At 62.7% G+C, this 13,932-nt stretch overlaps 2 protein-coding genes across 3 annotated transcripts in view; one reads left to right on the top strand and one right to left on the bottom strand.

Annotated features, from left to right (window-relative positions):
- The first annotated feature begins 2,377 nt into the window (after nt 1–2,377).
- PRXL2B (peroxiredoxin like 2B) lies at nt 2,378–5,475 on the top strand. 2 transcript variants are annotated; one of them, XM_033228636.1, is made up of 7 exons: nt 2,378–2,779; nt 2,921–3,125; nt 3,569–3,620; nt 4,182–4,245; nt 4,322–4,417; nt 4,746–4,832; nt 5,189–5,475. In XM_033228636.1, exons 1-7 carry the CDS (start codon nt 2,717–2,719, stop codon nt 5,204–5,206), a joined length of 585 nt encoding a protein of 194 aa, XP_033084527.1. In that variant the 5' UTR covers nt 2,378–2,716; the 3' UTR covers nt 5,207–5,475. The 2 variants fall into 2 exon arrangements, with proteins under 2 accessions (XP_033084527.1, XP_033084526.1); XM_033228635.1 differs by having other exon boundaries at nt 2,604–2,779; nt 4,342–4,417; nt 4,714–4,832.
- A 159-nt stretch (nt 5,476–5,634) lies between these two features.
- The window catches only part of MMEL1 (membrane metalloendopeptidase like 1), a 41,354-nt gene continuing 33,056 nt past the window's right edge, over nt 5,635–13,932 (bottom strand). Inside the window, 11 exon segments of the mRNA XM_033228634.1 lie at nt 5,635–7,184; nt 7,659–7,735; nt 8,034–8,129; nt 8,463–8,528; nt 8,641–8,774; nt 9,598–9,717; nt 10,286–10,344; nt 10,672–10,775; nt 11,158–11,241; nt 11,858–11,956; nt 12,428–12,556. Of these exon segments, the coding sequence (XP_033084525.1) occupies nt 7,085–7,184; nt 7,659–7,735; nt 8,034–8,129; nt 8,463–8,528; nt 8,641–8,774; nt 9,598–9,717; nt 10,286–10,344; nt 10,672–10,775; nt 11,158–11,241; nt 11,858–11,956; nt 12,428–12,556 (1,068 nt within the window). The 3' untranslated portion in view covers nt 5,635–7,084.

Genomic DNA, 13,932 nt, shown 5'->3' with positions numbered 1-13,932 from the left:
CCCAGAATGAAGGAGGCATTAGGAGCTGAGCCACCCCGTGGCCAACAAGAAACGTGAGTGGGAGGGGAAACTTGGTTGCTGTGATTGACCCAGGCTAGTGAGTTGTTCAGCAGCACAGCCTAGCGAGAGCCGACCAATACATCATCGATGAAAGAAAGTCGACAGGCGTGTAGAAGGAGCTGCCTACTGAGCATGTCTGCACTTTTCTGAATTACGTTGCACCTGAGTAAAAAGTAAGCAAACCTGTCTATTTATTTTAAGTGACGTGTGCCAGTTATGTACAGCATGCAGAGTTAAGAAGGTGCCACCCCAATGCAGGCTGCTCTGGCAGTCACTATTTGGAATTAAAGGCAATTAAAAAAATAACAGGTGCAAAAAGATTGTTCTGATCTCTCTTGTGTTTCTTAAAAGCAGAAGATGAAATTCCCAGGTGAAAGATGCTCTCCCTACACTAGAAAGCTCATATCCTCAAGGATGAGAAGCTGAGACCCAGCAAATGCTGTGCAGTCCTTGATAAAATGCCTCTCACCTTTTCAGGCCCTCACATCATCTAGCTGCTTCCTGGAACCTCACTGTTCTCCGTCCAACTCAGCACACGGGTGACTGAGGCTGCTTCACTGAGTCTTCATTTCCTTAGGAGGGCTCCTGAGCCACATCCAACCTGAATCAAATACGTTGGCATGATGATCTGTCTTATGTTGATTTAACTCTTGGGCCCAGCCAGGACCTCAAAAGGATGGAGGTGGAGTTTTTCCAGGCCCTACATACGCAAACACACACACAGCATGTATCTGAGCGGCCACACGGGCTGGCCCTGCTATTTTCTTATGGCATCTCAGCCTCCCAGCCACCTTCTGCTCCGCAGCACTGGCGCTGGAAGGCTGCAAGCTCCTTTCCCACTCTCCTCTGCCCGCTGGCTTCCTGCGAGGCTCCTGCAGCGATGGCGCTGGTGGGAGATGCCAGGCGAGGAATTGATCTTGCATTCTTGTTTCTGGGGACGTCTCTGAAAATGGCTGAATCCCGTCTGGGATCCCAGCTCCCAAGGAGGCGGCACTTGCTCACTGCTTGCACAGCACAAGACGGTGGAGGGCTCCTCCTGCGCAGCGGGAGAAGGTAGATGGGTCCCTCCTGCCCAGCCCCAGACGGTGGAGGGCCCCTCCTGCACAACCTGAGAGGGTGGAGGTCCCCTCCTGCCCAGCCCCAGAGGGCAGAGGGCCCCTCCTGCCCAGCCCGAGACGGTAGAGGGGCCCCTCCTGCACAGTCCGACACGGTAGAGGGGCCCCTCCTGCACAGCCCGAGACGGTAGAGGGGCCCCTCCTGCACAGTCCGACACGGTAGAGGGGTAGCCCTGGTCTCTGGGGGCTGCACTCCTGGGCTCTGGGGCTGCCACAGCTCCTTCCTCCTCGGGATTCCCCTTCCTTGTTTTGCCTTTTGCCCTTTCTGACATAGGAACGACTTCCGTTTCCCTGTCTGGACCTTCACCACCCCAGGGCGAGGGCACAGGAGAGGGCAGCAGCACCTCCCCTGGGCCTCCCATTATTTGGAATACAGTGTGGGGGCTCCCCCTTCCTTCTCCAGCCCGCCCAGGCCCCTGGAACTGTTCTGGGGCCTGGGGAGCCAGGAGCACAGACTCTGCCAGGCCGGGCCCGCCCAGCTGGGAGCCCAGGCTGGGTGAAGCCGTGACCTGCCCTCAGCCCAACTCGGCGATAAACGCTATCACAGGGCTGCAGTGGGGGAGGAACGGGACGCATCTGCCAGGCGCCTGACCCGCAGTGCACTTCTGGGAGCTGTGTTTATCTCCCCGGGGTCCATTTCGCCCCAAGGTTTGGGGGGTTAAAAGCTGATATGCAACCAGTACGACATGAACAGTATTTTATGATTCAAGACAACGCGTCCATGTATAATTGAGATACAGCCGAATTTGTGGGGATTTTCAAGCGAAAACCAGACCACGTGGAAAGGCTAAGCCCTCGCACCCCATTGCTGGGACCCCCGCCCCGCGGGAGACCCCGGCCCGCGGTCCCCTATGCCCGCGACCCCTGCGCTCACCCTCTCCCCTCAACCTTGAATCCAGCCCAGTTTCGCGCGAGCCCGAAGGGAGACCCTCGCCGCTCCCTGGACCACCCCTGGGTGCGCCGCCCCCAGCCAACCCGCGGGACCACCGTGAGCCTGCTGCCCGCCTCCCGCCACCTTCCGCACAGGCGCATCGCGCGCCGAGGGTCGCACCGCCCAGCTCCGCCTGCTGCGCCAATGGCCGACGGAGTCCAACTCTGGGCCCAACGGGAAGGCGGGGCTAGGGGCGGGGCTAGGGGCGGGACCGGGACGCGGGACAGCAACCATCCAGCAAGGCCCGGATTGAGGAGGCGGGAGGGACCCAAGCAGGCGGACGCGGGATTTGGCGCCGCGATCTCGAGGCTTGGCCTGGAGTGGGAGGGGAAGCAAGGCGCGACTAGGGGAGAATCCGAGGAGGCGGAGCAGGGCTCGGGGTGCGGCAAGGGGCGTGGCCAGAGGCGTGTCTGGGCGCTCTGCGGCCATCTTGTTGGGGGGCCGGGGGCGGAGACGAGCCGGAAAGGGCGGGACCTCGGCGACAGCGAGAGAGGCGTGGCCGGGGCATCTCGTGGCGGGGCCTGGGGCTGGATCTGGGAGCCAGGAGCCGGGATCTGGGAACGAGGAGCGGGGAGTGGGGAGCTGGGAACCAGGGCGGTCGGCCGCGGCCATGAACACGGTGGACCTTGCCCGCGTGGGCGCGTGCATCCTGAAGCATGCGGTGACCGGGGAGGTGAGACGGGGCGAGCGCAGGACGGTGGGCGCGTCCCCGGCTCTTGCCCGGGCGCCCTGGCAGCGATGGGGTGGTGGGGGCCGCAGGGCTGGGGCGGGACTGGGGGCCGCGGGGCGCGCCCCTGACCCAGCCGCCTGGCAGGCCGTGGAGCTGCGGAGCCTGTGGCGGGATCGCGCGTGCGTGGTGGCCGGGCTGCGGCGCTTCGGCTGCGTGGTGTGCCGCTGGATCGCCCAGGACCTCAGCGGCCTCGCGGGGCTCCTGGACCAGCACGGTGTGCGTCTGGTGGGCGTAGGGCCCGAGGCCCTGGGTCTGCAGGAGTTCCTGGACGGCGGCTACTTCGCGGGAGGTGCGTCCTGTTCCCCGACGCGGAGGCGCAGACACCCTTCTCTAAACTCAGGGCGTTTGGGGCCCTTTCTTGCCCAGCCCTGGCTCTTCTGTCTCCTGGAGTGGCCTTGATATGTCCACAGGTCAGCGTCCCTCGTCTCTCCCTGCCTCCCCGCCCCGCAGCTGGTGGCTGGGTGATGCCCTGCACAGACTTGAGCCTAGCAGCAGAGTCTGGGCGAGCTCTGCCTCGCCGGTTCCACCTGTCACCTCTGGGACTCAGCCCTTCTTCTGAGGGGAGGGGGTCACTCAGCCCTGTTTTACCTCTCCCGGCCTTGGGTGGGTGGGCTGAGCACGGAGGTGGGCAGAAGAACAGAGGGTCGCAAGGAGGAGGGTGATTCTTGGTGGTGAGTGGGTTGGGGGCTGGTTCCAGGCCTGGGGCACACATCTGTGGCTCTCGCTTTCCAGAGCTCTACCTGGATGAGAGCAAGCAGCTTTATAAGGAGCTGGGCTTCAAGCGGTGAGTGGGGACGGGCACCCTCAGGTAGCATGGGGCGGAGGGCCCGGGGTGCCCACCACTCCCTGCCACCTCCTCTCCCTGCTGGCAAGGCGGCTCTGGTGGCACTGTCGACCAGCCCTTCTGCCAGGCCTTCTCTTGGGTGCTGGGCGACTGTAATGAGCCACCTTGTCTAGGGCTTACTTTCGGTGTCCAGACCACCTCAGAAGTTGGAGCCTCGTGCCCCATCAGGGGCCATCCTAGCTTTCTGGTGTTTGTGCCACAGACTGCCTCCTTTGCTTGGCAGTTGCCAGCTGAGCCAGATCCCTGAGCACACCCAGCCTGCTCCATCCATGCTCCCTGCACCCTCTGTGGCCCTTGGCCAACAGCCACTGGGCTCGGTGTCCAACCTGCCGGTGGGCTAGGCTGGCTGCTGATCTGGCTGCCTGGACCATATCTGAGCCCTGGTGAGGTGGGTGGTGGGGTGGAGTGGGGCCTGACCTAGGAACTGGTCTGTGGACACTCGAGCAGGCTCTGGACCCAGGCTTCTCTGGAGTCTGGCCAAGCAACCTGGTGTCTTCGCAGGTACAACAGCCTGAGCATCCTCCCGGCGGCTCTGGGGAAGCCTGTGCGTGATGTGGCTGCCAAGGTTTGTGTGGGTCAAGGCTGTACAGGCCGGGGGGTAGTGGGAGCTCCCGGGGGCCTTTCCTCTAGGATTGACCCAGGCTTTGCCCACTCCTGACAGGCCAAGGCTGTTGGCATCCAGGGGAACCTGTCTGGGGACCTGCTGCAGAGCGGAGGGCTGCTGGTGGTCAGCAAAGGTGGGTTGAGGGAGGGGCCCCGGCCACTGCCTCAGGGAGGACCTTGCTGAGCTTGGTGGCCTAGCCCAGGCCCTCTCTCTGGCTTGTCAATCTCATCACAGCCCCTCCACCGCAATGTGGCCTGGTTCTGCATGTCTGCTGGGCTGAGCTGGGCTGTAGCAGAACAGCTCATTCATCTGGGTAGCTGAGTGGGGGATATGGCCAGCCAGGTCTGCCCCGCCCTCCCTCCTCCTAGTACGTGGCTTCGAGGTGCAGGCAGCCTTCGGGGCGCCCTGACTGCCTGCCCGCTGCTACAGGTGGTGACAAAGTGCTGCTGCATTTCGTTCAGAAGTCCCCAGGCGATTATGTCCCCCAGGAGCACATCCTGCAGGCCCTGGGCATCTCTGTGGAGGTCTGTGCTAGCAACCCGCCTCAGGTGAGCTAGGCCTTGGGGGCACTGCCTGCCAACCCATGCCCTGCCCCCAGGTCCCCTGGGAGGAGCACTCAGCCTGGCTGGGAGCTGAGTCACAGCACCTTGGGCGTCATGCCAATTGTGCCCTGGGATGTGGATGCCACTTGCAGCGGGGACAGGCTGAGAGGGGCCGAAAGGCAGCATGGCTGGATGGACAGGTACCGCAAAGGCTGTCCTCAGAGGTGGGGGCGACACATGGTGGGCAGAGAGAGGCCTGTTCTCTCACCCTCAGGAGGGCTGGGGATTGTCTGAGGGGACCCTCTCAGGCATTTGTCTGGTCCAGTGTCCAGTGGCCCCATGGGCCCCTGCTGTCCCCGCAGTGTGACCGAGAGGTGTGAGGGAGGCGAAGGCCCTGGCCTCTGAGGATCTGGATGGCGGCTGCTGCCCTGGGTAAGGTGGAAGTCCACTTGGAAGAACCGTTGTGGAGTCGCTAGGCCGGGATGCCAAACCTCTCCTGATCCACCAGCAGCAACGAGCTGTTAAAACTGCAGTTCCTGGCCGGGCGCGGTGGTTCAAGCCTGTAATCCCAGCACTTTGGGAGGCCGAGACGGGCGGATCATGAGGTCAGGAGATCGAGACCATCCTGGCTAACATGGTGAAACCCCGTCTCTACTAAAAAAAATACAAAAAACTAGCCAGGCATGGTGGTGGGTGCCTGTAGTCCCAGCTAGTCGGGAGGCTGAGGCAGGAGAATGGCGTGAACCCGGGAGGCGGAGCTTGCAGTGAACTGAGATCTGGCCACTGCACACCAGCCTGGGCGACAGAGCGAGACTCCATCTCAAAAAAACAAAACAAAACAAAACACTGCAGTTCCTGGCCATGCACTGCTTCACAAGCGCTGAGCCCTGCATCCTCCATAGCTCCCGCCTCGCTCACTGTTGAAGCCCTCGGGGCGGGCAGGGTAGCTGTGAGTCCCAGGTGTCATCTTCCTGCTTTGCGAGTGTCTCTGGAGACCTTGGGCCTTTGGCCTGTGGGGCACTGGGGATGGTAACCTCACTGCCCTGTCAGCCCCTTCAAAGGCGACAGGCCCGAACCCATGTCAGGAGAGGTGTGTGGGGTCAGCTGCAGCAGGGTCGGGGTCAGTGCCGTGTCTGGTGGGAGCCACTCAGGAGAGTTGGGTTTTCAGGGCAGAGTTGGGCTTGATTCCACCTGGTGGGGTGGGTGGACCCTGGAGACTCTCAGGTGATGGGCCAGCCTGCCCCCAGGCCCTTTACTGATGCCAGAATCATTGTTTGCACCTGCTGGGGATGGCCTGTGGGGCGGCCGGCCTGGTAGGGTCTTAGTCCAGTTAGGTACGTCCAGCTTCCTGGCCACCTTTCCTTGGGGATCCTAACAGGCCCAGAGCAGAACCCCTTACCTCCCAGGTCAGACTACCTGCTCAGGCCCTCCCCTTCCATGCAGGCCGGTGACAACCGCAGCCCTCCCTGCACTCCCTAGTCCAAACCTGGGGGCCACTGTGGGCTCCTGCGGGTCTCCCGGCTCCCTTCCTGCCCCAACCCCACCCTCTCAGTGGCCATTTAAAAATGCATAGCAGGTGACCCACCGCATCCCTTTGGTTCAGCCCCTCCTCTGGTTTTCAGTTACACAAAGCTAAAATGTCAGGTTCCCAGCTGCAGCTCTCTGGGTCCCCCGACGCCCCAGTGGGGCTCCCCGCATCTGAATGTGTGGTCCCTGGGGTGGGCACTTGGAGGCATCCTGGTCACTGCTGGCCCTGACATTGGACCCTAGGAGACTTGACTGGAACTGGCTCCCTCCCCATCAGCTCCCAGCTGTCATTCTCCCCCCATCCCCGGGCAGCTGTTTTGCCCAAGGCCACTGCCACCTGTCTGCCCACCCTGGTCCCTCCCAGACAAGCAAGGCCTCTGATTTATTTGAAGCATTTACTTAGCTCAAGTCTGAAGCTGTGGATATTGGCAATGCACCTTGGAGGGTGGGCAGGACACAGTTGATCGTCTCTATAGGGCTGTGACGGGGGCGCTGAGCCCTGTGGGTGTCCATAGAGGGGACTCTGGGCCAGGTACTGCACTGAACACTCCTCATCCCTGGGTGTCGGGCAGGTGGCTGCACCCTAGGCCAGGTGCGGAGGCCTGGCAGGCAGGCTTGGCATGGTCGGCCGGGGCGGGACACATGCTGGGTTGCCGCTGGCTGCACCTTCTCCGCACAGATGCCTCAGAGCAGCGGATGGGCGTGGGCCGCGCAGCGCGGCGGGGCCTTGGCTACCACACGCGGCATCGCTCCTTGGGGTGCATGGGGGTGCCCTGGGCACAGTGGAACGTGTCTGCAAAGGCGGCCAGGTTCTGCAGTGACCCCAGTACCCTGTGGGTGGGTGGGTGTGACAGCAGGAGCATTGCCATCTTGGACAAACACGGCCATTTTAAGTTCCCCATGATTAAAAACCAGCCCAAAACATCAGCCTGATGGCTCATGTCAGTATGACCAGAAACATTTCAACTGTGAGATAAACCCCCATGTGACCAGAAACATGCCAATCCCGAGAATAACCTCCCCTCCAACCAGAGATATTCCAACTCTGCAATAAAACTTTGCTTCACACAGAAACATTCCCAGCCTGCGGTAGGCTCCCCCTTCCTAAACCCTTAAATACCCTTAGTCTGTGAGAGAATGTTCCTGACTGAAATCGGCTAGAAGCACCTCTCAGGTTGATTCTCAAAATAAACCTGTCTTTGCTGAGCCACTTTTTGTGCTTTCTTCTTTAACTCTTACAGGCCACTGGGGTGGGGGTGAGGGGGTTGTGGGTGGCAAAGGGGTTGTGGGTATGGGAGCACTTGCCTGTACTTCAGGGGACTGTGGACGTCTGTCTTGATAGATTGGACGGCGAACTCGGGCCGGTAGGACCCGCACCACACCTGTGGGCATGTGGGGGGTGTGGCTGCAGGTGACAGGGATGGGGTGGCCAGGAGGGGTGGGGGAGGGTCTCCACTATCGCCAGGCTGCCCCTTCTAGGGTGGGGCGAGGGGAGCCAGCAGGTGCCCCCTCCTCCCATCAGCATTGGAATCCTCTCCAGCTCCCACCCCCTGCCCCTCATGCTTTCCCCCCAAGGGGCCTTCCACGCTGGGTTCTGGTCCCTGGAGGCACCCCAGGGCAGGCCCTCCAGAGATGAGTGGGGAAGCGTGGGGATGGTGGGAACAGGACTGTGGCTGCCACCTGGGCATAGCTGATGAAGAAGAGTTGCTCATGGGTGAGATCCAGGCCGGGCAGCTGCTGGTCCTTGCCACCCTCTGCCATCCACTTGAGGTAGGCCTGCAGGCACCGGATGGGAGCTGGGCTCAGGCCTGCCAGCCTGGACTCCAGAACCCTCAGATCTCAGGGCAGAGCAGAGATCTGGCCCTAGGACCTACCCCTGTGGGGGTCCTGCTGCTGCAGCGACTTTGTGCAAGGGCCCCTCGCACACTCCATGGATGAGTGCTCACCACCTCAGTCACTCAGAGACCCCTGAACTGGGCTCCAGGGGGGATCCCTGGCCAGGCAGCCCACTGCATGGTGCTCATCCTGAATGAGCCCCTGATGCCCCCTCTCCTGCCATGCTAATACCCCCTCCCCTGCCAGACCCCACCTTGCCCTGCCAGGCCCCACCTTGTAGGCTTGTCGCACCCCTCCGTTGTCGGCAATGTTTTCCCCAAGGGTGTTGAATCCGTTCACCTGTGCACAGGAGACAGGACTGGGGCAGCCCCCGCCCTGACTCCCCTCTCCCTCAGGGCCGGGGCTGGGGATCCAGTCCCCCCGCAGCCTCGGTGCTGGTGGCAGTGCTCACGTTCTGTTCGTCCGCCAGGTCCCAGGAGTAGTTGCTGTACTGGTAGATCATGCACTCCGACTGCTCCCGGAAGTGCTGGGTGGAGAAGTTACTCCACCAATCCATCATGTTGCCATTCTTGTCAAAGTTCCGGCCTGGGCAGGGGCAGAGGAGGGCTGCCCACATGCCCCTGGCTGCACTGTGCTCAGCCCCACGGCAACCACTGTGCCTGGGCCCTCCTGCAGCCAGCCCCAGTACGGAGAGCCCATGGTCTGAGCAGGCACCGGCTCCAAAGAGCAGCAGCTGTCTGCGGCTACACAGCCCTCAGGGAGGGAGGGCTTCAGTGGTCTCCCATGCCACCCCCTGGGGCTAGGGCCTAGCGCCTGGGTCCTGTGGTCTCGGAGGCATCATGGTTTAAGGGCTCCTCTTGTGGTGCCCAAACTGTAAACCCCAGGTGAGGGGAGTATGTGGTCCCTGGGGACACAGGGCTGCCCACGGAATGTCCCGATGGCCGAGCCACAGGGGAAAACTAGCTGGGGCCCCTGTCCCAGGCAGGGCAGTCCCCACCAAGGGGTGGAGATCAGCATGGCCATGGCGGGGGTGGCACACTCCCCTGGTGGAGGATGCCGGCCGCCTGGAGAGGCTCCCCAAGCTGGGATCTGGGCTTCACTGCTGTGCTGGGCAGTGTCGTCATCCCTATGTCACAGGCCGTGGGAGGGAAGTGCCCAGTGCCAGGTGGAGTCAGGGTCATGGGCTGGAGTCCCTGGGTCCCCTCCGCCATGCTGGGAGTCAGTGCCCCCAGACAGGGCCCCAGCCTGGCATTCAAGGCCTGCTCTGCCCCCACAGCTCCCTGAGGACCTGGCCTCGGTGTCCCCATTAAAACCACGAAGGGGTTAAATGGAGCGCCCCCAGACCCCTTCCCGGCTGCTTCTCTGCGGAGAGGGGAGGGCATGTGTGGTTGGAGGGGTGGCCCCTCACCATTGTCGTCAAAGCCATGCGTGATCTCGTGCCCGATCACCATCCCAATGCCTCCGAAGTTCAAGGCCTGTGGCTGCTCCTTGCTGAAGAAGGGGGGCTGGAGGATCCCGGCAGGGAACACTGTCCCCAAGGTGGGACAAAGAACAAACGGTGAGCGGATGCATCTCCTGTGTGCCAGGCTCAGGGGTGGTGCCGCCACAGGTTGTCCTGTGTGCCAGGCTCAGGGATGGCACTGCCAGGGGTTCTCCTGTGTGCCAGGCTCAGGGATGGCGCCGCCAGGGGTTCTCCTGTGTGCCAGGCTCAGGGATGGCGCTGCCAGGGGTTCTCACACTTGATCCCACAGACAGGGAGGCAGAGGTCAGGACCCCCTCAATTTACAGATGAGGACAGGGAGGTTCAGAGGCTGGGCGGGCTCATGCCTGGCAGACCCAGGACCTCAGTCTGGCCTCCTCCCACCATCCTGTTCTGTCTGCAGGAAAGGGTCCATGCAGCCGGCCAAGTCCCTCCCTAAGCCCCTGATGGGCATGGGAGCGAATGTTCCCCATGGGCAGCAAGGGGTGATGCAGGAGAGCGTTCTGAGAACAGGCTGGGGTGCCCCCAGGAGGAAGGGATGGGCAGGGGGCTGCAAGCCGCCCCTTCAACTCTGGCACCAAAAGGCTTGGGTGGGCGGGGAGGGGGATGAACTTACCAATCTGGTTTCGGTTTGGGGAGTAGAATGCATTGACCACCGCTGCCCCCATGATCCAGCTGTGATAGACAAGCCGGTCTCTGGGAGCCGCCTCTCTGGGGACCCTCCCTCTGGGCTCTCTCTGCCTCGGTGGACCAGAGCCCACCCTGGCCACACCAGAGGAGGGGCCGAGGCCTATCCCAAGATCTGGTTCCTTCCTGGGGTCCCTGAGGAGGAGGCGACTTGGGCCCCAGAAAGCAGAGGGTGAAGATGGGCCCAGTGACTGTCCCCCCTGAGCTGGCACTGGACCCCAGCCATGCATCCAGTCTCCCCGCCTGGCAGGTAGCCCTGTATGCCTTACTGGCCACTCCGTGGCCCCCCCATGCCGTGCCAGCGATGCCACTCACAGATTTGGGTCCACCTTTTCCCGAAGCTTCCTGAGGCTCCGCTGGGCGCCCACCTTGAGGTTCTGCAGACTGTTCTCAAAGTACAGGTCCTCTGAGAAGTTCAGCTATGGGAGAGGTGCAGTCACTGCCAGATGCTCGGGCTGGGCCCTCAGAGGGGCAAGGGGAGAGGTCCCGGGTGGTTGGGGAAGGACCTCAAGCCTCGCCAGGCGTCTGCACGTGGACAGTCGGCTGTGGGTGCAGGTGGGTGGGGCAGCCCTGGCTGTGAGCATTTACGTGACTCTGAGCAAGTCCCTCATCCCTCCAGGCTTCAGTTTCCCCATCTGTACACTGAGGGTAGTGCTGGAGCCACCACCCTAGGGCTCGGTGAGGATAGCTATGTTAGCATCCAGGACGAGGGCGCAGGGTTTGGCACAGAGGACCCCCCAGGAAATCAGGGCCCATGTCCACGGTGTAGGGGGCGGTTTAGGGCTGGGGTGAGGGGTGTACGTTGGAGTACTCCTCGTCCAGGCGCCTGTCCGTCTCCTCCAGGATGTAGTCAGGGTGGCCAATCTGCTCCCGGATGCTCATGGCCTGAATGGGGAGGAGGGACTGGCCAGTGGGTGCCCCACTGCGTATGGGGTCAGCCCTGGGGCCGGTCAGTTAGTGCCCCACTGTGGGAGGGGTCGGCCCCGGGCGTCCTGGCTGTGCTATCCCTGTCCTGTGGGTGAGGGACTCGGGGGCTCCGGGACTTGGCCCTCACCTTGCAGTCTCTGAGGAGGTTTAATGGGGACAGAGCATTGAAGGCTCAGCCTACCTGACCTAGAACCCAAAAGCCCGTCACAGGTCTGGCTCTGCCCACCTGACCTTCAGCCCAACAGCCCACCAGGGGTCCGAGTGGGGGCAGGGGCCCTGGAGGGGTCACTTGGCTGCCGTCTGTCACTTGGGTCCAGAGGGGCTTCTGGTGGGTCTGAGCCTCGCTCCCGAGGCCACTGCTACCCCCGCTGGCTCCTGGGGGGCACTGTGGATGTCCCAGGCCTGGCTTCCCACCCTTGTCTGCTTTTCCTCAGCTCCACAGTGGACGAGTGGTCCTGTCTGTGCCTCCTGGGGCTGCCTTCTCCCCATGGGGGCTGTCAGGCAGCTTTCTCGGGGCAGTGCTGCCCGTGCCCAGATCTAGTTGGGGCTGCCCCGGCCTCTGCGAGCCACGTACCTTCTCCTGTGCCTTCTTCTTGGACTCCTCGTCCATCCAGCCCAGCTCATCCAGTGTCTCCACAAACACTGTCCGCACCTTGTCAATGAGTTCTCTGACCTGGGAAGCAGGCATGGCCCTCGTGTCCCAGACTCGTCTGGAGGGCAGATGACCAACCTTCGAGGGCTTTGGGGAGGTTTGGTCTGAGCCTCGCTGGGACAAGGCCCTGGGCTGCCCAGCTGTGGGCCTCTCGGGTGAGATGTGGGGCTGCTGGGGGGACGAGATGACCACCCAACTTCAGGGTCCTCCCTGCTGGGCTGTGGGTCCTCATGGGCCTGGGGCAACTTGTACCACCTGTGCCTTTCCCAGCTGAACCTGCAGGGCCCAGGAGTGGGGCCTGATGGTCAGCTGGGGTCAGGGGCATGGAGGCGGGCATGGCTTCCCTTGGCCTCCCTCTGTCTGGTGCACTGGGGCAGGTGTGGCTCTCCCAGGGGCCCCTGAGCCTGGGCAGGGTGGGAGTCCCAGGGCAGGGAGGCTCAGTGTCCCTGCGGAAGGCTGGCCCCCGGTGGGCCATGGATGAGGGGTGCCCACCATGCTCTTGCTGTCTGCAGGGAATGCCTCTCTGACGTAGAGGGAGCCCACGGCGTTCTCCATATTGCTGTTGACGTAGCCCACACACTCACGCCAGCGTACCTCCTCCACCATCGTGCCGAACAGTGCCTGGCGGGGCCACCCATTCATCCCACTGGCCCCCACGTCAGCCTCGCCAGGCCTGGCATGGGGCCCTGGGCTTACAGGGTGAGCAGACCCACCTATCCTCAGACTCAGGGTGCCCCGGGGCCAGCAGGGGGCATGGGATGGTCTCAGCCTTGCCTCTGGGTGCTGCAGTGGCAGAGGGAGGATGGGCATGCTGTTGTGATTGGGGGGCCTCCCCCACCTGAGAGCTGGGCCTTTACCCTGGGAAGCTGGGGGGTTCCTCCCCAGTCCCTGTCCTGGCTGTCTGGCTGGACTCTGCTCTCCAGGACTCTGGCCCCAGTCCCAAGGCACTCGGATGGCGCTGACCCCAGAGCAAGGCCTGGGACCACGAGCCTCTCAGCCACCAGCTCCCAGGCCCTGGTTTCCCCATTGTTGAAGCAGCTGTGAGAACACCTGCTCATCTGTCCCCAGGGACACAGGGGCACGAGACTCTAGACCCCAGACTCAGGCAAGCCCAGGGAGCGCTCTGCCCAGCGTCCTGCCCAGCGTCGTGCCCAGCGTCGTGCCACACCTTCTGGGCTGCAGGACTTCCTGCCCCCTAGGAAAGGGGGCAGCCCTTTCTGCCTCCCCAGAAGCTCCTAGACTCAGTGCCCCACTGACGCTTGGCTCACAGATGTCTCTGAGCCCCCATGGCACCAGAAGGCTTGACTTGCCCCCAGTTTGCCTCTGCCTCAGTCTCCCCATTGCAGTGGGGGCCTCTGTCCCTCTCATTACTCCAGCAAAGGTCTTGAGAGTCCCGACTCCCCTCTGCCCTTAGCCTCTATACCCAATCCCTCAGCTGCTGTGGTCAATACCTCCCCTGCGTCTGTCTGTCTGCCACCACCCTGGCCAAACCCGTCACCTCACCTGGGTGACCACATTGGCCTCCATGCTGACCCTGCCCCCTACTCAGCTCACTGTCTCTAGAACAGCCAGAACCCCCCTAGGGCCTCCCTGCGGTTCCCTGTCTCCACCTTCACCCCAGCCGGGAGCAGCCACAGTGACTACAGAGCAGGAAATCTGACCGAGTCTCTGCTCTTAGCACCCTGGCAGCTTTCAGACGGGGAGTACAACCCAAACCGGCTGCTGCGGCCCGCAGTCACCTCACCTCCCTCCCTGCCCTCTTCTCCTTCCTGTCCCCTGCTGACCCCGGGTCTGGCCCCTGGCCCCTGCCTGCTCCTGCCTCTGGCCTCTGCACTGGCACTGGCTGTTTCTTCTCCCGGGAAATCACCCTGCCTTCTCTTCAGGCCTTTAAGGTCTCAAATGTCACCTCCCCGGAGCAACGCTCCCTGCCCTCGTCCCTCCCTGCCTCCGCACCACATCATGCTCTGTGGTTTTGGCAGAGCTGTGTTCTGCCTTGT

The sequence above is a fragment of the Trachypithecus francoisi genome, unplaced genomic scaffold, assembly GCF_009764315.1.
Source record: "Trachypithecus francoisi isolate TF-2019V2 unplaced genomic scaffold, Tfra_2.0 Lachesis_group12, whole genome shotgun sequence".
Taxonomy (NCBI): Eukaryota; Metazoa; Chordata; class Mammalia; order Primates; family Cercopithecidae; genus Trachypithecus; species Trachypithecus francoisi.
The sequence above is the reverse complement of the archived record's forward strand: the minus strand, read 5'-3'. Positions and strand labels throughout refer to the sequence as shown.